The sequence below is a fragment of the Garra rufa genome, chromosome 21, assembly GCF_049309525.1.
Source record: "Garra rufa chromosome 21, GarRuf1.0, whole genome shotgun sequence".
Classification (NCBI taxonomy): domain Eukaryota; kingdom Metazoa; phylum Chordata; class Actinopteri; order Cypriniformes; family Cyprinidae; genus Garra; species Garra rufa.
The window spans coordinates 1,112,495-1,135,786 of NC_133381.1; the positions used below are offsets into that span (position 1 = coordinate 1,112,495).

Genomic DNA, 23,292 nt, shown 5'->3' on the forward strand with positions numbered 1-23,292 from the left:
AAATATATTTGCCATTTTTTAAATCATTTAATTAAAAAAAATATATATTTTTTTTCATTAATTTAGATTTCTATTTTTAACTGAAATGGCGGTATTTAAATGTGTTTGAATAAAATATCTATAAAAAATTTAATATTAAATTTATATATCTAGTAAAAAATGAATTTATTTGGATATAAAATCTAATTTGTCTGCTTTTAAAAACGTATAAAAAAACAATTTTTCACTTTTATATATATATTACATGTCTAGATGCAATATAAAAGTTCAATATTTAAATTATTAATATAAAAATGTGTATTAAATTAATAAAAATGTTAATGTGTGTGTGTGTGTGTGTGTGTGTGTATATACACATTTTTTGCACTTTTTTAATATGTGATGGATATAAATTATTTTTAAATATGATTTTTTTTTAAATCATTGTTTTAAATTATATATTTTACTTTTTAGTATTTTTTTTATTTAATATTTTTTAAATATAAATTACATTTCTCTTTAAATTATTTGGATTTTCATTTTATACTGAAATTGCAATATTTAAATGTTTGATTAGAGTATCTTAAATTTGTTTATATATTATATTTATATAACTGGTAAAAAAAAATGAAAGTATCTAGATACGAAATAAAAATGTTATGCTTAATTATAAAATTATAAAAAATATATCAAATATATATATATTACATCAATCTTTCCAGCATAGTTGTAATGATAGAAATTCTGGCTAATGCATTGCCATGTTGAGCTTTTCTCAGTTTTATTGATCTATTAAATGATGTTGATCTGCAGATGACGGCAGAACGAAGCCAGTTCCCAGAAAAGGCCATCCAGAGACGTTTGAACCAGCAGACAACAAATGTCTCCTCAGAGCGTCAGATGGAAAGACCAAAATCAGCACAGTGGTGAGAATATAGCATTCAGTCACACATGTGCATGTTACTCAATCCTAACACTGATTGACTCATAGTCAGAAAACATACTGCGATGCTGACATCTGTAAAATTACCGTTTCAGAAGTTTCCAAACAATAAATGTAATAGGTAAATAAAGAAAGAAATATGTAAACAAATCTTAATATAATTTTTGTTCATAAATTCATTCTGAATTACGTGTTCCCATTTATTAAATAATTTGTTGATTGATTGATTATTTATTGTTTTCTGTATTTATACTTAACTTCGTTTTTTTTTTCATTTATTTATTTCTATAATTATTTTTCCCCCATGTATTTATTTCTATATTTATTATGAATTTCTGTGTTTATCTTTACACTTAAAATTTTCTTATTTCTCACATTTATCTATCTCCATAAATATTGCCATATCTGTTTATTTAAACAATGGTTAATATTTTTTTTAAATAATACCACTGGTTGGTTTATTGTTGCTTGTTTATATTTCTCCCCCTTTATTTGTTTTCTGTATTTATTTTGAGCTAATAATATTCTTTTTTTTACTTATTGAACAAACAACTTAATTAGCTATAATATTTGATGACATTTATTGTATTTATATGATATATCACAATAATGAATATGCATGTTATCATTGGCACTTAAAAATACAGTGAATAATTATTACAAATTATTTAGTTTCTCGCTTTATGACCCCTTTTTTTTGCAGCTTATTTCATGATAATGCTATATACCATGATAAAGTAATTTGTTTCATACGTAGCTGTATTGTAACATTTTCACTGTGTTTTTCAGATCAGCACCAAAGAAGTAATAAAATTTCAAATGGTGAGTCATAATATTTTATAGATTACAGTTTTATATCATTCATTACTAGATATTGTTTTTTTTTTACAATACAATAATTTGTATTTGAAGGGCTTATTTGCTAAAACAGAATTTTTTTCATTTTAAAAAAATCATGTTTTTTATTATATTATTAGTATTATTTTAATATGTGTTTTTGTGTTAGTTAGCTGTATTGTTTTTAGTTAGTTTTACTTAATAAAAATAACCCAACTGCAGTATGATTGATAATTAATTGGAATGCACATGAAAAAACATGATTTTTAAAAATGGTCAAAAGCAGAGTTATCTGTTTTTGGGTCAAAGACAAAAAAGGGTTTAAGCATAAAAATAATTAGTGTAATACTGCTTTAAATTGTTGTTTTTCAAAAAAAATATTACGTTTTCGGTTTAATTGAATTGCATTCAATGAATAAATATTAGCAAAAAATAAATATCATATTTTCCCTCATTTACAGAAGACACCCACTAAAATGTCATTTGGTGTAACAATCTTGTCAGGCATATTTACAACAAAAATCTATTTATGACATTAAAATATAAATTATATTCACCCCAAATACTAATTAGTTAAAATGTTCCACTTTCCTAGGTTTTGCCTATTTTTCATTAAGAATTGTTTACTCGTTTAAAACACAATAAAATTCAATATGCTCCCTTATTCTTTTATATATTTTAATATGTACAAATCAGAATAAGCATGTTGTTTGAATTCTGACATAAATATTGTTACACTGAATGAAATGTAACATTATTTCAAACTAATTTTGACATTTTATTCTCCAAAAATCTATTTAAAACCTTAAAAGTAGACACTTTACTTACATTTAATGTGCTTTCTGTGGACAAAATCATTTTTGTAAATTTCTTATTAATGTCTTTAACCCTTTTGCAGATCATCTCTTCATTTATTGTCTCATCTTTATTTCAATATATTATAATCAATATGTGACCCTGGACCACAAAACCAGTCATAAGGTTACAAAACTGAGATATATACACCATATTAAAGTTCAATAAATAAGCTTTCTATTGATATATTGTGTGTTAGGATAGGACAATATTTGGCCGAGATACAACTATTTGAAAATCTGGAATCTGAGGATGCAAAAAATCAAAATACTGAGAAAATCACCTTTAAAGTTGTCCAAATTAAGTTCTTAATGCATATTACTAACCAAAAATTACATTTTGATATATTTACAGTAGGAATTTTACAAAAAATCTTCATGGAACATGATCTTTACTTAATTTCCTAAAGATTTTTGGCATAAAAGAAAAATTAATACCCATACTAAAATTGACCCATACTATGTATTTTTGGCTATTGCTACAAATATACCCCAGCGACTTAAGACTGGTTTTGTGGGCCAGGGTCACATATATATTGATTGTATAACATTGCATTTATTATATTTGCACATATTTCCCATAGTTTTTCTCTTTGACTTGTGCCAAAATGAGTGACATTGGATGTTTGTTTCTGCAGGCGTATTCAAACTTGTTGCGAGCGCACATGGACGGCTTGAAAAAGAAAGACAAAAAGAGCAAAAGCAAGAAAAATAAAGCCACACAGTGATGGACAGTAATAGAGAAGCGCGTACGTCTGATCCGACACTCACCAGTGCCACGCCACCTTCCCATCAGCCCCTGCGGCGGCTCTGACGGCACGTCTGATCATCGGGAACCGCCTGAAAACCTGCCAACCTTTGACTGATGATGATGATGATGATGGTGGTGATGTAGAGTTTACTATTAAATACTAGATTTACTGAAGTGAAGATGAGACACATGGAATCCATCAGTTTATATTTCAAGCCATATTTTGATTTCAAAACAGTGTTTTATATGGTGAGTGATCATTACGGTCGGTAACGTTTCTCCTCTTGTTGTATTATTAATATTTTAGTTCTGCTGTTTTTTTGTTTTTCTCATTTTATTGAATAAGATGATTGATTTCAAGTTTGACAGACACCCTTAGAGGTTTAACAGTGGAGTTTGTGTGAACTATTTCTTATTTGACCTTAACCAAACCACCCATGTAGATTTTGCAAATAAAAGATGACGTTTATTGATGTATTCAGTGGTTTCGTGATGACAAAATCCCAAAGACGTCTAGACTGAGAATCAAGGTTAACATCTTCAGGAGAGACATGAAGCTTGTGGACTGTAAAAAATGAAGAGTTGAAATAAATACACTATGTACACGACTGAGCCAAGTCACGTTTGTGAAATTAAATGGCTGTGTTTCTCTTGTCGGGTCGCTCTTTGTTGGACGTCGGCGTGAGGTTGCGTTTGCTCCGCTCTTCCTCCAGATAGCCTTCCTTCATGATCCCCGTCACGTATTGGAAGAGCGTCTGAAGAGGAAAAATAAATCACTTACTGGAAATTCAGCCATTTACATTATAATACCACTGTAAACATGACAATATAAAGCACATGTACAGAAAATGCAGAAACATTAAAGAACTTTACTAGGTTACATCTTGAGATGATTTGTTTAATTTGTTGGGAAGTTCAGTGAAGTACTAAAATAACTAAAACTGATAAGTAAACAATAGACGTGTAAAATAAAACTGGCAAAACACAAAAATACTAAAACCTTATAATTAAAGTGAAAGCAGAAAATATGAAAATCAAATTCAAAATGTTAACAAAATCTATTACAGTAAATATTTATTAGTAGAATACAAAAAAAAACACTTTAGAATAACTACACACTATGAACCACGAGTTAAGTTTTCGTATTTAGTCAATTCATCATTTATAAATAATTATCTCTAAATTAAAAGACTGTTTATAAATGCAGCTCTAAATGCTTTGTTCTTGACAAACATATCAATAATGTGTTTAATAACTGCATTTTCATACTTTATTACTATTTACTATCAGTTATTTAGTTGTCATCAGTGGTTCATAAGATCATTTAGAAAGTGTAAGTAAATGATTAATGAACTATTTAAATGTACACATTGTTTCAGAAATATAGTAATAGAGAAAACACTCAAAAGACGCTGTTAAGTCTTTCTTTTATAGCACTTTATCTATTTGTGTCAGATTTCAATGCAAGACCATTTTCTCAAAATGAGTTTGTTGTTCTACCCCAAGCAATAAATCTCCACTTCAGTAGCACTTATGCAAACCAAACTTGACGTTATTATTACTGACTATATTCAGAAGGTTTTCACAGAGGGATTTGTTTGTGTATAATTTGCTTGTAACATTTTCTTCCCCCCAAAAATGCGAAAATATATTGTTTTCTGCCTGTTCTATGTATTTTCTGAATTATGCAGTGACAAAATTAGATACCCAAAATACCCTCTGTAAAACATTTGACTCTAATATGTCAAAAAAATTAAACAAGAATTTTGAAACTGACTTCATCTAGCGTTTAGTTTTTTTGTACTAGAAATGTATATAAATGAGTGCATATTTCATTATATAATGCCTCATTTCATTAAACCTAACATTTAAAAATAACTTAATACAAATTATGTTTGCAATTATCAATGTAATCAATCAACTAAGAAAGGCGATAACTATTAGTTTATTATTATTATTATTAATTTCAGACTGTGCAATGACCTTTACCAATATTTCTTATGAAAAAACTTCTCATGAGCAAAATTCTTGTGGTCTTAAAAATCTTTGCAACGATCAAGATGGAATTACCTCCATCCTGTCTTAAATCTCCAAAGGTAGGATGTTTAATTAATTTTTTTGGTCCTTTCTAATCTAACACTAAACATTAACAATAATATATAAAAAAATATCTCAAGGACTTTACATTCAGATAAAAAAGGGGGGTAATAGATGGACACCTGAAATTTAAATATATCACTGGTATGTTTTTTTTTTTTTCAGTTTATTTATGAACATAATACAGTAAACCATATGTGACCCTGGACCACAAAACCAGTCATAAGGTTAAATTTGACAAAACTGAGATGTATACATCATATGAAAGCTCAATAAATAAGCTTTCTATTGATGTATGGTTTGTTAGGATAGGACAATATTTGGCCGAGATACAACTATTTGAAAATCTGGAATCTGAGGGTGCAAAAAAAATCTAAATATTGAGAGAATCGCCTTTAAAGTTGTCCAAATTAAGTTCTTAGCAATGCATATTACTAATCAAAAATTACATTTTGATATATTTACAGTAGGAAATTTACAAAAAATCTTCATGGAACATGATCTTTATATAATTCCCTAATGATTTTGGCATAAAAGAAAAATCAATCATTTTGACCCATACAAAGTATTTTTGGCTATTGCTACAAATATACCCCAGCGACTTAAGACTGGTTTTGTGGTCCAGGGTCATATATATATAATTTTATTTTACTATTCTATTTCATAACTAATAGCTAAAACTGTAAAAAAAAAAAAAAAACACTTAAGACAGTGAAAACAGAAAATATAAAAAATAAATCTAATTCATTAACAAAAACACTATATAGCAATGACAACATATTCTTCAAAAAAATAAGATTAACATTAAGAGAACCTATGAATTTAGCCTTGGAATTGAATCAAACGTTCTTAAGAGCTTTTATGTTGAAAATGGTTAACAGAACAACTGCTCTGAGGTAAAAAGCTTGAGAACTAATGATTGAATCAATTACACATGATGCAAAAGACAAAACCATGAGAGAACCTGACTCTTATGGAGCCACTGATGAAAAAACCCCAAACCTCTGGAGGTTTCGAAGGGGGTGATTACTTTACTTTCTGAACTCACTAGAGTTTGTCTTTCATTACCTTCCAGGCCTGCTCCAGTTCAGGCGTCCATCTGTCCTTCAAAATCGGCCGAACAGCACAGATGAACTCGGCTCCCACATACTGAAACACACAAACATGCAAGTTACAGTTCATCAAAAAAAAAAATTTGTTAAAAAAACATAAAATAAAAATAAAATAAACAATAATAATAATAACAATAATTAAATAATAAAAAAGTTAGTCAAAATAAAAAACAATATATTTATTTTATTTTATATTTTTTTTATAAATATTTATTGCATTTATAACACAAAAAAATTAATCCAACAAATATACTAAAGCTTTAAAATTAAAGTGAAAAACAAACAAAAAACACTTTAATTCAAAATATTGGCAAAAAAATCTGGACTTCAGAAATGAAGTTATTTTCATGTACAATTTGTAATTTCAAATAAATGATCGAACCCAGATTTCTGTTTCCTCTTTGCTTATCTGTTTCTTTTATTTATCTGAACAAGGAGCTTCCATCAAAACAATTAAATAAATGAATTAATATTTTGTAAATAATCTTTTCATATATTCACAGTGATCACTAGCTGTCAAAATGACAAACTGCAGAAAATTTTACCAGGTAAATAAAATACACAAACAAACAAATTAATTAATTATTTAGTAAAGACAAAGACTCAAACTGCATTAAAAAGTAAAAACAAATCACAACCAAAAATGAGCTTATAGACAAACAAACAAACAATTACTACAAAGGACAATTGTTCTGTAGAAAAAAATATAAATTTTTTTTTATTTATACATCTTTTTATTCCACAGAAGATCAATGATCACACAGAAAAACTTCCTTTGGTTAAAAATGGTCAAATCATGAATCTTCCATTGGACAAAGAAAACTTCACTTAAGCTGAGAGTAATCTAAATAAATAAATAGACATCATATATTTTTATATAAAGACATTATTTTTCATTCCACAGAAAATCAACTATCAGAATAAATTTACCGGTTAATTAGAATATAATATGAAAAGGTGATGTTTTGATTGATTTTTTATAAATTACTAAAGTGAAAACAGAAAAAAAAAATATTCAAAATATTAAAACATTCAAGACTTCAGAAATTATTCAATTTATCATTTCAAACAAGTGACCAAACCCAGATTTGTGTTTCTTATTTGCTGTCTCATACCGGTTTCTTAAATGTATCTGAACATGGAGCCTCAATAAACAAATAAATAAAAGATCTTATAAACAATCTTTAGATATATTCACAGTTATCACTAGATGTCAAAATGACTAACAAAAAAACAAAAGAGAAAAACAACAAAAAATAATTATACCATTCATTTTATCAGTCACATAAAATAAATAAGAAAAAAGAAAACAAAGAAGAAAAAAAAACGTACAAAAAGGGTACAAACTGCATAAAAAAGGTAAAATAAAAATATTCAGAAAAGTTCACAGCCAAAAATGAGCTTATAAACAAAAACAATCACTAAAAAGGACTATTGTTCTATAGAAAAAAAATAATTAAAAAAATAACAGTTTTACCCGTAAAAAGTGATGTTTTGATTTTAATTTATTTTATTTTTTATTTAAAAATGTTTTCAGCATTTTATTGCTGTCAAACGATTAATTACGATTAATCGCAGCCAAAATAAAAGTTTTTGTTTAATATATGTGTATACTGTGTATGTGTATATGTATATATAAATAAATACACATACAGAATATATTTTAAAACACTTACATTTATTTACATGTATATATTTATATTCATAAAATTGATATTACATATAAACGTATTTAGTATATAAACATTTTTTGAAATATATACATGCATACATGTATATATACATACATAATAAAATGTATACAGTATCTAGACATTATGTAAACAAAAACTTTTATTTTGAAATGCGATCAATCGTTTGACAACACTATATTATTTTTTAATTACGGTATTGTTTTATTAATTTTTTTAATAAACCCATGCACACAAACAATGTGTATATACACATATTCAAATTATAAATTATATTTATTAAATGATATTTACCCCATAGTACTTCGGCGGCGCGTTGTAGCGGAAGTGGCTCTTCCCGAGTTCCCGCGCAAGAGTCTCCAAGCGCTCCAGCTGATCGAGTCTAGCGACGCTCTTCTCGATGAACGACATCACGCTGTTCAAACAGCACAAAAGAGCTCGTTTCAGTACTAAACACAAACATATTTGAGCAGTGTTTTACCAGTAAACGCCAGGGTCTCTACTGTTTCTCAGAAGCGACGAAGTTGAATGATAATCAAACACTCGAATTTGAGCGCGTGCACGAGCGCTGCTGCCGCCCGCGGGCGCGTTCGTGTGTTTTCATGCTGTGAAGCGCGAGCAGCGCGACCTCATTACACACACTCATCATCATCATCAATGATCATCATCCTCATCCTCACAAACCGCCCGATGCTCAACAGCCACTTGGCCTTTAAAGCCGCGAGTGTGAGTCTGACAAACAGACAGAGACAGGAGCGCCGGTGTTTCCGGTAATTGGTGTTCCGGGATTTTTCACACCGCTGAGCTGCTGAGTGGAGCCCATAATAATAGTCAACATCATTTTACAGACTCGAGTGTCTCTTAACGTCTCTAACACTGGGAACATGTTTTATTATATTTTACAGACTCACATAAACTCACACATTTCATATTAATGCATATTGCTGTTTAGTGGCTTGTCTATAAACAGACGCAGTTAGACTAATTATATTAACTACTAATAGGCTATATTAACCACTGAATTGAGACATTTGACTGATTTGGAATTTTTAAAAATGCAAAAAATATATATTTTTAATTAATTTGAAAAAAAAGGTCAATAAATGATTCTAATAAACATAAACATAAAATGAGGTTTAAAAATGAATTGTTATTTATTTTATTCATATTATATATTATTGTCTTTTTAAAATTAATAAAAAATATTTTCTTATTTATTATTATTGATAAATAGATTTATTTAATAGAATTAAATTTATAGAGATTTAAAATATGTGTTAAAAATTAAAGTCAGTCAATGAATAAATATAAGTATCAAATGAGTTTTGAGAATGTACAATAAAAATTGATTTATTTTATAGAATTAAATTTATAGAGACTTTTTTTAAATAAAAAAAGAAAAGATATATTTTTTTAGAAATGAATTAAAAAATAAAGTCAGTAAATGATTAAATATAAGTATACGAAATAAATCTAAATATAAAAGGAGTTTCAAAAGTGTTTTTATAGAATTAAATTAATAGACATTTTTATTTATTTGTGACTTAAAAATTGTGACAATATGTATTTAAAAAAAGAACAAAGTCAGTAAATGTATAAATATATCAAATATTTTTTAAATGTAACATTAAAAACTAGATGTAATTAATAGAATTAAAAATATAGACATTTTATTTATTTGTGATTTTTAACCATTTAAAAAATAATTAAAAGTAAAGTCATAAATATAAGTATATAAAATAAAAATAAAATGAGTTTTGAAAAAGTAACAATAAAAATAGATTTATTTTATAGAATTAAATTATTATTTTTTAATTTTTTATCTTTAAGAAATGTAAATATTTAAAAAAAAAAATTAAAATATTTAAAAAATTAACTAAAAATGAAGTCAGTAAATTAATAAATTTAAGTATGTAACATAAATATAGGTGTAAAATGAGTTTTGAAAATGTAACAATAAAAATTGATTTATTTTATAGAATTAAATTTATAGAGACTTTTTTTATTTTTTTAATAAAAAAAGAAAAAATATATATTTTTTTAGAAATGAATTAAAAACTAAAGTCAGTAATAAATATAAATAAATATAAGTATACAAAATAATCTAAATATAAAAGGAGTTTTGAAAGTGTAACAATAAAAAAATATTTATTTTATATAATTAAATAAATAGACATTTTTTCATTGTAAAAAAACATATTTTAACAAAAGAATTTAAATAAAGTCAGTAAATGTATAAATATATCAAATAAATATAAGTTTAAATTAAAATGTAACAATACAAATAGATTTAATAGAATTAAATATATAGAGACATTTCATTTATTTGTGATTTTTAGCAATTAAAAAAAAGTAAACTCATAAATATAAGTATATGAAATAAATGTAAAATGATTTTTAAAAACGTAACAGTAAAAATAGATTTATTTTATAGAATTAAATTATTTACTTGTGATTTTAAAAAAATGTAAATATTTGTTAAAAATTTATTAAAAATGAAGTCAGTAAATTAATAAATATAAGTATATAACATAAATATAGGTGTAAAATGAGTTTTAAAAATGTAACAATACAAATCGATTTATTTCATAGAATTTAATTTATCGATTTTTTAAATCTAGAAATTCATTAATAAAGCCAGTAAATTAATAAATATAAGTATACATATAAGTATATAAAATAAATATAAACATAAAATGAGTTTTGATAATGTAACAGTAAAAATGTATCGTATAGAATTCAATTTATAGAGGCATTTTATTTAATTGTGATTTATAAAAAATGTAAAATATATTTGTTACAAATTAAATTAAAAAAATATATAAAGTATATAAAATAAATATAAAAATTAAATAGCTTTGAAAATGTAACAATAAAAAATCGAATTATTTATTATGAAAAAAATTCTATTTTTGTGATCAATTTTTGTTTTATAAAAAAAAAATAATAAAGTCAGATTATGATGATATTTAAATCATTAAAGTGCATGCTTTAATTTCATTGTACATCTAAGAACAAAATATATTATAGTGGTATTGTGGTAAAAACACATCCTATCCAATACTCAAACATGGATCAGTGTGTCACATGATGTGTGTCAATCAAAGCTAATGAAGAGTGTCACGTCTCTCACTAATAAAGCTCTAGTGTCACCTCTCATTTGTTTTCGTCTCATCCTGCTGTGCAAATCTAAATAAACCTGTTTCTCTCCTGATCCAGTCTGTAACGGCTTGTTATTTCTGCTCCCTAATAAACAACATGATTTGCCCTTCCAATGCCTTTGTACAGAGCCTTGGGTACATTTTGTTATGTTGCTGCCTTATGTGAAACTGCTTTAAATTACCTTTTTCCCCACATCAATCTACACTCCCTACTCCATAATGGCAAAGCAAAAAATAGGTTTTTTTAACATTTGTTCAAATTTATTAGAAATGAAAAACTGAAAAGATCCCGTTGCAGAAGTATTCATACCCTTTTCTGCGACACTGGAAATGTATCTCAGGAGCATTCATATTGCTTCTAGATGTTCCTACACTTGGAGTGGAGTTAAACTGTGGCAAATTCATTTGAATGAGTCTGATTTAGAAAGACACACACCTCTCAGAAAAGGTCTAACAGCTGAAAATGCAGATCAGAGCAAAAACCAAGATAACTGCCTGTAGAGCTCAGTGACAGACTTGCGTTAAGGCGATGATCTAGAGAAGAGTTCAGAAACAAATCTGCTGCATTGAAGGTTGACAGAAGCATTCTCCATAATGGAAGATGATTGGAGCAACTAGGACTCTAGAAAATGGACTCTAGACAAAGCTTTAGAGCTGAAAAGGTGAGGCGAAGAATGGCAGATAATTGCCAAATGCAGATGTGCAAAGCTTGTCACATCAGACCCAAAAAGACTTGAGGCTGTAAAGGCGCTTCAACTATGGACTGAGTTAAGGGTATGAATACTTATGCAATCTACTTATTTCAGTGTTTTATTTTTAATACATTTGTCAAATTTGCAAATCTGGTTTTTGCTTTGTCATTATTATGGTGCATGGATTGTAAATTGATGTGGGGGAAAATCTATTTTAAAGCAGTTTAACATAATGCTGCAACAAAACAAAATGTGAAAAAAAAAATGAAGGGGTATGAATACTTTTGCAAGGACTGTATATAACATATGTTCATAAAAGCACATGCACAAACCCAAACACTTACTACAAACCCCAACTTCCCACACACACACACACACACACACACACACACACACACACACACACACACACACACAGCAGTCAGGATGAATGTTTGTGAGTCTGAATGAGCCCTTGAGCACTAGTAAGTGTGCGTACGGCTGGATACTGACCGCAGGCCGTGGGCGCGCAGCTCCCTGCTGGTGCGTAACCTCTCCAGATCCTCCACGTCCCGAAACAAGAAGAACACGTCTTTACACTCGGGATGAGTCTCAAACAACCTGTTACCAAGAAAAAAAGACAATCGCTACAATCACAATCACAGATAACAATTCGTTCCTAAAAGCAGTGCATGTTTACTGTTTTGCTTAATATTTTTTAATTAATTTTATTTGAATATTTTCATTGATTTATTTATTTATCTTAGTACTATTTATTACATAATTAAATTTATAGAGACATTTAAAACATTTTAAAAAAATATTAAATGATTAATATCAACAAATTAATAAATATAAGTATATAAATATAAACATAAACAAAATGAGTTTTGAAAATGTAACCATAAAAAATAGATTTATTTTATAGAATTAAATATATACTTTAGCATTACTTATTTACTATTTTGGTTAATATTTTTTAAAGAATTTATTATTATATATTCAGTTTTAACAGTTTTAATTTTATACTGTTTTTTATTTTAGTATCATTTATTATAGTGTTAAATTTATAGAGGTTTTACTTATTTGTGATTTTTTTTAAACACAAATGAATAAATATATATAAATGTAAACATAATGAGTTCTGAAACTGTAACCATAAAAAATTGTTAAATATAAATATAAAATGAGTTTTGATTTTTTTTTTGTAAATGTATGTTATAAATACATTTATAGAGACATTTTATTTATTTGTGATTTTTTTCAATGTAAAAATATTTATTAAAACAAAGTCAGTAAATTAATGCATATAAGTATTAAAAAAATAGTTTTGAAAATGTAACCATAAATTAAAAATAAATGTATACTTTAGCATCAATATTTTAAATGTTATTTTATTAATTATTTTAAAGTGTTATTTATTTTACTTTTTTTGTTTGTTTTTGTAATGTTTTTCTTGGTTATTCAAACATTAACAGAACATTCCATTCCAATGTATCCTTTTGAAAACGTTGGAATGTTACTTTGGAATGTTCTTTGAACATTGTGAAACAATAGTAACATTTAAAAAATGTTTGTGATTTTGAAAAAACATTATTTAAAAAAAATATTTTTTTTAATTAACTAAAATACTAAAGCCAGTAAACAAATAAATTAAGTATATAAAATACACATTGAGAGAATATTGCCAAAACATTCGGAGAATGTTCTCTGGGACGAGACGGCACATGCGCTGCTTTATAATAATCTACTAAGAGATCTAATATGTTTCCAAAAGGTGTTTTTCCAGTGATGCCATAGAAGAACCATTTTTGGTTCCTCAAAGGACCTTTCAGTGCTCAGTTCATGAAAGAAAAAAAAAATCTAAAGAATCTTTTTTGACTATAAAGAACCTTTTCTGCATTTGAAAGGTTCCATGGATGTTCATAATTATTCATGGAACCACTGATGCCTAAAAACCTTCATTTTTAAGAGTGTAGCCTGGTTTTTGATTACACTGGAGAGTTTGAGTGAGGGATATTTCTGATTTTCCAGACCGTTGGTTGTCTAGGAGAATGTCCTGCTTTTGCCACACTAGAAAGGGCACGACTAAGTGACCTACATCACACACACTGATTAGGGAACAACAGCACAGTGTGAGTTTAAGGAGTTCATGACAGTCATTTATCAGCAACGACAACATCTGCTGCTGAAGAAACAGATTTATTTGTGAGAAATGGTGTTTCTGAAAGACAGTCTTTGTGTGAAAACAGCTGTTATGATGAAGATGCAGCACACAATTCTGCAAATGAAGAGGCAGATTATCAGTCAAAGCTTGACTCGTGGAAAAACACTAAGAATACTAAATGTCCTTCATCTGATTGCTTCACTTTTCATCAACATTTTTAGGTTTTTGGTCATTATTTTGAAAAAAATGTATTCATTTATTCACTTGTAATTTTAAAGTTTTATTTATTTTAGTACTATTTATTACAGTATTCAATTTATGGAGGTTTTACTTATTTGTGATTTAAAAAAAAAATGTAAATAATATATATATATATATATATATATATATATATATATATATATATATATTTAAATAATTAAAACATAAAGTCATTAAATTAATAAATACAAGTATATAAAATAAATATAAACAAAATGAGTTCAAAATGTAACCATAATTTTATAGAATTACATATTTGCATATTTTCAGCTTTTTTTATTTTATATAAAAAAATCGTAGACTGGAGTAATGATGATAAAAATTCAGTTTTGAAATCACAGAAATAAATTCGATTTTAAAATAAATTCACATAGAAAACAGCTAAAAATTATTCAAAATTTTACTGTTTTTGCTGGATTTTGGATCAAACAAATGCATTCTTTGTGAGCAGAAGAGACTTCTTTAAAAAAACATTTAAAATCTCACTGTTCAAAAACTTCTGACCGGTTATGTACTTTGTAAAAAGTCATCTTCCATTAAAGGGATCATCGGATGCAAAACTCACTTTTCCATGTTGTTTGAACATTAATGTGTGTTGGCAGTTTGTGAACACAACCACCCTACAATGATACAAATCCACCCAGAGGTATTTTTTTAATCTTTAAAAGTAATATCCTCTTTTTAAAATCTTATTGTGTGAGTGATGACACACAGACAGAAGCCCCTCCCACGATAGTTGATTGACATGAGCGCCTTACTTTAGCCCCGCCCTCACCGAGCTGAAACAGTCCGACTCTGATCTCCATTGTGTGCAGAGGAAGACTCTAATTGAGCGATTGAGGTGTTCTGTTGTTGGATGTAATAATGAACACAGCAGTCCTCATTTACTCCTGACATCTGAGCCACTGAAGACGCAGAGGATTAACATTACTTTTGTTTTTGAAAGGAAAGCGCCGATCCTGATCTACATATGCGTCTATGTTCGTGTGAATCATTTCTGGTGCAGTTTCACCCACAGCAGAAGTCAGTTTTTAAACATTTTTACAAATGGCCTTTCTTAATAATGTGCTTGTTAGCAAGTTTCGCCACTTAAACGTGGCTAAATGCAGCTAAAGTAAACATTACAGCTCGTAATCCCACAGCAGAGGGGGGCGGGGCTAGCAGAGCTCATTTGCATTTAAAGGGACCACGCGATAAAATGAGTTGACTTTTTGCAGAGCTGATTTTGACAAGGTAAAAGGGTGTTTTTACACTACTATTGAAAATTTCTAACCAAAGTATATTATAGACTTTTAATTAAGACTCTAAAGAATCAAATGAACTTGTGGAAAATGGCCATTTAATGACTTAAGAAAGGCTGTTTGCAAAGATGCATAAAAAAACCTTATCCTCACTTCTGCTGTGGGTGAAGCTGCATCACAAATGATTCACACGAACATAAACGCATATGTAGATCGGGATCGGCTCTTACTGCCAACACACATTAATGTTCAAACAACATGGAAAAGTGAGTTTTGCATCCAATGACCCCTTTAATAATGTGCTTGTTAGCAAATTTCGCCTCTTAAACGCGGCTAAAGTAAACATTACAGCTTGTCATCCCACTGCAGAGAGGGGCGGGGCGAGCAGAGCTCATTAGCATTTAAAGGAACATGCAACAGAATAGCTCGCTCTAAAAAGGGCTGGTTTTGACAAGCTAAAAAGAGTGTTTTTTACACTACCATTGAGAAATTTTAACCAAAGTTTGTTATAGACTTCTCATTAAGACCCTAAAGAATCATATCAACTTGTGGGAAATGGGCATCCGATGACCCCTTTAAAGTAAGACTTACAGTAAGTGTCCAGACATCAGACTAATATTCTGAAAACCCACAAAGGCAACAAATACAAGTTCATATTCCTGATAAAAGCTGATGAAATTCCCTGTTAAGTGGCTCCTGTAACCATGGTGAATAGGAGCCAGTGTGTGAGAAGCTGTCTAAGGATCAGTGTGTAAATGCGTGTTTCTCGGAGGAGCTTCTATTCCAGGTTTCAGGTCCTGCTGTGGCAAACGCTGCTGTCTGAGGCGCCAGAGAAACTCATTATCGTTCCACAGGAGACCAGAAGAAACCAGCACTGATGTCATTCTCTGCTCTTCCTCCTCACTGTAGATTGTAGCTTGCTGTGTCATTGTTTTTGGACGCTTAATCAAACTAAATTCGGCCAAAAATAACAGGTAAAAACAGTAAAGCTTTAACACTTAAGGAACAGTTCAGTTAAAATAAACAGGAGCTACAAATCTAATCAACCTCAGGCCATTCGAGATTAGGATGAGTTTGTTAGTTCATCAGATTTGGAGAAATGTGGCATTCCATCACTTGCTCTCCAATGGATGTGAATGGGTGCCGTCAGAATGAGAGTCCAAACAGCTGATAAAAACATCACAATAATCCACAAAACCACTCCAGTCCATCAGTTAACATCTTGAGAAGACAAAAGCTGAAACAAATCCATCATTAAGACATTTTTAATTTATAATAATGCTTTCTCCAGTGAAAAAAATCCAAAAAAGCTGTTTTGGCTTGTAAACGGTGCTTGATCTGTGCAGATTTCTCTCCTGATTCAGACCAGACCACTTTTTCACTGGAGGAAGTCTTATTATGGATTATGGACTCCATGTGTTTTAGTTAAAAACATCTTAATGATGGATTTGTTTCAGCTTTTGTCTTTTTAAGATGTTAACTGATGGACTGGAGTGGTTATGTGGATTATTGTGATGTCATTACTCCGGTCATTTATAAAAAATAATAATATATTAATATAAAATACTGATATATTTAATCGTTTTATAATGTATGTATATATATATATATATATATATATACAGTATGAGATTATGTCTCTTAATTTACAGATAATACAATACTTTATAATAACAGCTGTTTCACACACAAACCACAGCATTTAACAAATCAATCTACTATGTTATCAGCAAATGCTGTTTCCTGACAAATGAATGTGTCCTAAATGTGTTGAGAAAGATTTATATTCTTCTCCAGTGGGTTTCCATCTTGTGTGCTTTTGTTTATCCCTTAATAAGATACTTGAAGAAAAATGACTTCAGTCTTTAATAAACCCAGAAAAGACTGACTTTCCTGACACAATGCAGCTGTCAGAGTCTGAAAAGAGTTCCAATCAATACATTAACTAACAATATTGAGAGCCACTCCGATGCAAATCAATTAAACAATCAATAAAATATTAGACAAACTCAAAGAGACTCAAAGGGACGGAGTTTTAACCTTCAAGCTTCTGCAGTCTCTGAACTTTCGATGCATTCAACTCACTGTCTGCATGAAAAGCATTTGATTTTACTTTTTACAGTTAGAAAGTCTATAACTGTGTCTTTTAGTACAAAAGAACTGTGGTACAGCTGTTCATGTGAATATAAATAGAGCATCAGCTCTCTAGAGACATAGAAACAGCTTGTGAATCATTATTTTCACCTGATTCAGTCTGATTCAGCTTTTCCCCTTTGCACATTCTACTTTTTCATGATGCATGAAATGTAACCAAGAGCAAAAACTCATTATATTCCTTCATAGTGGCACAGATAATCTGAGCATTAAGGATGATGTTTTAAAAAGTATTATATTTTAATGAATATATTCTTGATACATTGTGAGAACTTGCCCCGTTAACATGCGAAATGAGATAAATTCATATATTTTAGGTTTATTTTTGATAAACTGAAACAAAATATTTAAAAAATTAAAAATCGTGATTAATCACATCCAAAATAAACATTTTTGTTCACATAAAATATGTGCATACTGTTTACATTTATTATGTATATATAAATAAATACACATACAGTATATATTTTTAAAATATTAAAAATATTTAATAAATAAATAAAATAAAAAAAATAAAATAAAAATACTTAAAATTAATAAAAAACTAAAAATTAATTTTTCTGAAGGATCATGTGACACTGAAGACTGGAGTAATGATGCTGAAAATTCAGCTTTGCATCACAGGAATAAATTACATTTTAACATATATTCACATAGAAAACTGTTCTTTAAAATTGCAATAATATTTCACAATTTTACTGTATTTTTTAACTCGAATTAATACAGACTTGGAAAGCATGAAAGCACAAAAACATACAAAAATTTAATTTATCCAAACTTTTGATCACTTGCATTTACTGTTGCTCCAGGCATGTAATAAATGTCACTTAAGTATATAAAAGCATTCATTAAATCATTACTTGCTTTCAATAAGTTAGGCTGCTTAGAATATAAAAACAAAAATAAAAATTTATAAAAACTAGAGATATATATAAACAATAAACAGCACACAAACAAACAACAAAATTACTAAAACGTTATTTTAAATTAAAATGAAAACAGAAAATCTAAAAATAAAAATGTATTCAAATTAAGTGTAATATTGCTTTAAATTGTTGTTGTTTATCAAAAATATTCAAATTAAATATATATAAATATATATTTAAAAAATATTCAAAAAAGTTTTCAGTTTAAATTAATTGCATTTTTGTTTTTGTTTTTCTGAGCAAAAAATAAATATCATACATTTTTCCCTAATTTACAGAAGACACCCACTAAAATGTCATTCGGTGTAACAATCTTCTTAGGCATATTTACAACAAAAATCAATTTATGACTTTAAATTAGATGTAATTCTACATTTTTATTCATAAAATTTACTACTGTCCAAGGTTTTGTCCATTTGTCAGTAAGAATGTTTTACCCATTTAAGACAATAAAATTGAATATGCTCCCTTATTCTTTTATATATTTTAATATAAACCTCTTTTTTTATTTCAGTCTCATTTTTAGAAAACTAAAATAAAAATTAATAAAAACTGGATATATTTATTGAAAAACAGCACACAAACAACAAAATTACTAAAACTTTAATTTAAATTAAAATAAAGAAAAAAAAAATACAAATAAAAACTAATTTAATTTCCGAAGGATCATGTGACATTGAAGACTGGAGTAATGATGCTGAAAATTCAGCTTTGCATCACAGGAATAAATTACATTTTAACAGATATTGACATAAAAAACAGTTATTTGAAATTGCAATAATATTTCGCAATTTTACTGTATTTTTTTCATCAAATTAATACAGACTTTGAGAGCATAACTAAATTATTCCAAACTTTTTATCACTAGCATATAGTTGCTCATTTAAGTATATAAAAGCATTCATTACTTTATATTTATTCATATACTTTATATTTATGGGTCAAAGATGAAAATTGTTGTTTTTCCAAAAAAATATTAAAACGTTTTCTGTTTAATTTAATTGCATTTTTGTTTTTGTTTTGTAATAATTATCATACATTTTTCACTAATTTATAGAAGACACCCATTGAAATGTCATTCAGTGTAACAATCTTGTCAGGCATATTTACAGCAAAAATCAATTTATGACAAATTTAAAGACAATTACTTTTAATTAGTTGCTCATTTGTCAGTAAGAATGTTTTTACTTATTTAAAACACAATAAAATTGCATATGCTCCCTTATTCTTTTATATATATTAAATGTATAAAAATAAGTCAGAATAAGCAAGATGTTTGAATTTTGACATAAACATTGTTACACTGAATGACAATGTAACATTGTTTCAACCAAATGTTGACATTTTATTCTCCAAAAACTTAAAAGTATACACTTTACTTACATTTATTTTCTATGGACGTAAAATCACTTTTGTCCATTTCTTTTGAGCTGCACATCTGTGTGACAACTAGCCCCGGTCTGCGCGACTCTGATTTTCATCGATTTAGAATTAGAACGCGAGACATGACGTAATAAATCGATATGTTGTTCAATATTAGTGACTGAGCTGATGTGAAACAGCAACAGGTATTATATCACATATTAATCTGTCATTAACATTCAATGTGCAACATAACTTGTTTTTACTTTAATATTTGCGAATTGAAACATGCATTTTCTTTAAACGTTATGCATTACGAAAGGAGCAATATAACAAATAATTCTCACCGGACAAACATGATTATTCCCACTTTGGCGATGTCCTCTTGGATGACTTTCCAGGAGTCTTTGATGAGCTGGATGTGATCCGGAGTGAGTCTCGCTGGAGCTTCATCCTCAGTGTTTCTGCTGTCCGCTGTTCTCGGAGTCAATCCGGATCCAGAGATCGCGCAGCCCATCCTGACACGAGCCCAACTCCCTCAGCTCTCAGATAAAGCGCTGCTGGTTAGCTGTCAGTCAGCTGGTCGGGTTAGTCGTGTGTCTCTAGCTGTCTGAGCCTCTCTGCTTCTTCTCCATGACTGTCCGGAGTCAGATCTCCAGCGAGAGACGGAGAACCTGAAACCTGCTCAGCAGGAGGGGAGGAGCTCTTCATCATCATCATCATCATCATCTTCATCTTCATCATCATTAACAACAACAACAACAACTACAAAATGTGACAGATCCTTTGCAGACTCTTTATAGTGCTCTTAAACTATAGTACTAATGTAAAATCAGATATTTTCAATTAACTGCTGAATGTCAAATAAGTCTGTAATACAGTGCCTTGCAAAAGTATTCATTTGTTTCACATTTTGTTTTGTTGCAGCATTATGTTAAACTGCTTTAAATTAGTTTTTCCCCACATCAATTTACAATCCGTACACCATAATGATGACAAAGCAAAAACCAGATGTGCAAATTTTACAAATTTATTAAAAATAAGTAGATTGCATAAGTATTCATACCCTTAACTCAGTCCATAGTTGAAGCACTTTTACAGCCGCAAGTCTTTTTGGGTCTGATGTGAAAGCTGTGCACATCTGCATTTGGCAATTATCTGCCATTCTTCGCCTCACCTTTTCACCTCTCAAGCTCTGTCTAGAGTCCATTTTCTAGAGTCCTAGTTGTTCCAATCGTCTTCCATTATGGAGAATGCTTCTGTCAACCTTCAATGCAGCAGATTTGTTTCTGAACTCTTCTCTAGATCATTGCCTTAACGCAAGTCTGTCACTGAGCTCTACAGGCAGTTATCTTGGTTTTTGCTCTGATCTGCATTTTCAGTTGTTAGACCTTTTCTGAGAGGTGTGTGTCTTTCTAAATCAGACTCATTCAAATGAATTTGCCACAGTTTAACTCCACTCCAAGTGTAGGAACATCTAGAAGCGATATGAATGCTCCTGAGATACATTTCCAGTGTCCCAGAAAAGGGTATGAATACTTATGCAACGGGATCTTTTCAGTTTTTTATTTTTAATAAATTTGCAAAGTTTTGTGCTTTGTCATTATGGAGTATGAGATGTAGATTGATGTGGAACAAAAAGTAATTTAAAGCAGTTTTAACAATGCTGCAACAAAACAAAATGTGAAAACAATGAAGGGGTATGAATACATTTGCAAGGCACTGTATGTCTCTAAATATTAAATAATGGATGCATAATGATGCATTTTAATTACTTATGAAAATATACAATAGTATAATGAATGCATGATGTATATTCTTTTCTTGAAGGATCATGTGACACTGAAGACTGGAGTAATGATGCTGCAAACTCTGCTTTACATCGCAGGAATAAATTACATTTTAACAGATATTCACATGGAAAAGAGTTATTTAAAATTGCAATTATATTTCACTACTTTACTGGATTTTTTATAATTAAATATATAGAGAGAGCATAAGAGTTCAGAAACATTAAAAAAAAAAAAATATATATATATATTTTAAACCTTTGATCACTAGCATGTGTGTGACCCTGGATCACAAAAACAAAACAAAAAGAGTCTTAAAAAAAATACATTTTATGGGTCAAAATGATGCCAAAAATCATTTTATTAAGTACAGATCATGATCCATGAAGATATTTTGTAAATTTTCTACAGTAAATATATCAAAACATATTTTATTAGTAATATGCATTGCTAAGAACTGGACAACTTTAAAGGCGATTTTCTCAATATTTTGATTTATTGCGCCCCTAAGTTGACAGATTTGATATTTTGGTTCTATCCTAACAAACTAAACATCAATGGAAAGCAGTGCAAAAATGCTTTTCTTACTTGATTTTTGATATTTAGGCTGGAAACAAGATAAAAAAAATCTAAGAATGATTTTATAGACAAAAAAAATATCTTGTTTTCAGAAAAAATAAGTCTTAGAAGTTTAGAACAAGCAAAATAATCTGCCAATGGGGTAAAAAAATCATATTTGAAGCAGAAAACAAGATTTAGCATGTTTCATTTAATTGTGACTTATTTATTTCTGAAAACAAGACAATTTTACATGTCTAGAAAATCCTTCTTGGTTTATGATTTTTTTTTTATAGATATTTTGGCTGGAAACAAGACAAAAATCTAAGTAAAAAAGTACTTTTTCTCAGTGAATATTAGTCTCAATTTTAAAAAAAATTGACCCTTGTGTCTGGTTTTGTGGTCCTGGGTTTTGGTATTGTTGCTCTAAGCGGACTCTCCATGTAATAAATGTCATTCAAGTATATAAAAGCATTTATTACATCATTACTTGCTTTCAATAAGGTACTTGCCTCTGTATATCCATTTGAAAGATCTGCAATCCAGGATTATATTAAGCCTGCTTTTCGGCTCCTTCCATGAGAGTCATTAATCATATCCACGTCCTAAAATGTGCAGAAACTAATTAAACTGTAATACGCCCCCAAGTCATGCGCAATCATTTCGATACAGGTTTCTTAAAAGAAAAAGACAGAAACAAAATCCGTGTTTTGTTAGCAGGACAAGGGAAACGATGA

The 23,292-nt window shown here is 28.8% G+C and overlaps 2 protein-coding genes across 2 annotated transcripts in view; one reads left to right on the forward strand and one right to left on the reverse strand.

Annotated features, from left to right (window-relative positions):
- The window catches only part of LOC141296205 (signal recognition particle 14 kDa protein-like), a 12,407-nt gene extending 8,438 nt beyond the window's left edge, over window positions 1-3,969 (forward strand). The window contains exons 3-5 of the mRNA XM_073827481.1: window positions 793-905; window positions 1,712-1,744; window positions 3,252-3,969. Of these exons, the coding sequence (XP_073683582.1) occupies window positions 793-905; window positions 1,712-1,744; window positions 3,252-3,341 (236 nt within the window). The 3' untranslated portion in view covers window positions 3,342-3,969. The remainder of the gene's footprint in view (window positions 1-792; window positions 906-1,711; window positions 1,745-3,251) is intronic.
- Window positions 3,970-3,981: 12 nt separating this feature from the next.
- LOC141295684 (neuroglobin-like) lies at window positions 3,982-20,845 on the reverse strand. Its single transcript, XM_073826943.1, has 5 exons — window positions 20,555-20,845; window positions 12,610-12,717; window positions 8,559-8,679; window positions 6,530-6,610; window positions 3,982-4,119 (listed from the first exon to the last, which is right to left on the reverse strand). The coding sequence occupies exons 1-5, from the start codon at window positions 20,722-20,724 to the stop codon at window positions 3,997-3,999; spliced, it is 603 nt and encodes a 200-aa protein (XP_073683044.1). The 5' UTR covers window positions 20,725-20,845; the 3' UTR covers window positions 3,982-3,996.
- Between the last annotated feature and the right edge of the window lie 2,447 nt (window positions 20,846-23,292).

Coding starts and splice junctions, on each gene's coding strand:
- LOC141295684 (XM_073826943.1), bottom strand. CDS start 20,724: ATGGGCTGCGCGATCTCTGGATCCGGATTGACTCCGAGAACAGCGGAC. Junction 12,718..20,554: donor GGAATAATCATGTTTGTCCG/GTGAGAATTATT, acceptor TCTTGGTAACAG/GTTGTTTGAGACTCATCCCG. Junction 6,611..8,558: donor CGCCGCCGAAGTACTATGGG/GTAAATATCATT, acceptor TGTGTGTTTCAG/TATGTGGGAGCCGAGTTCAT.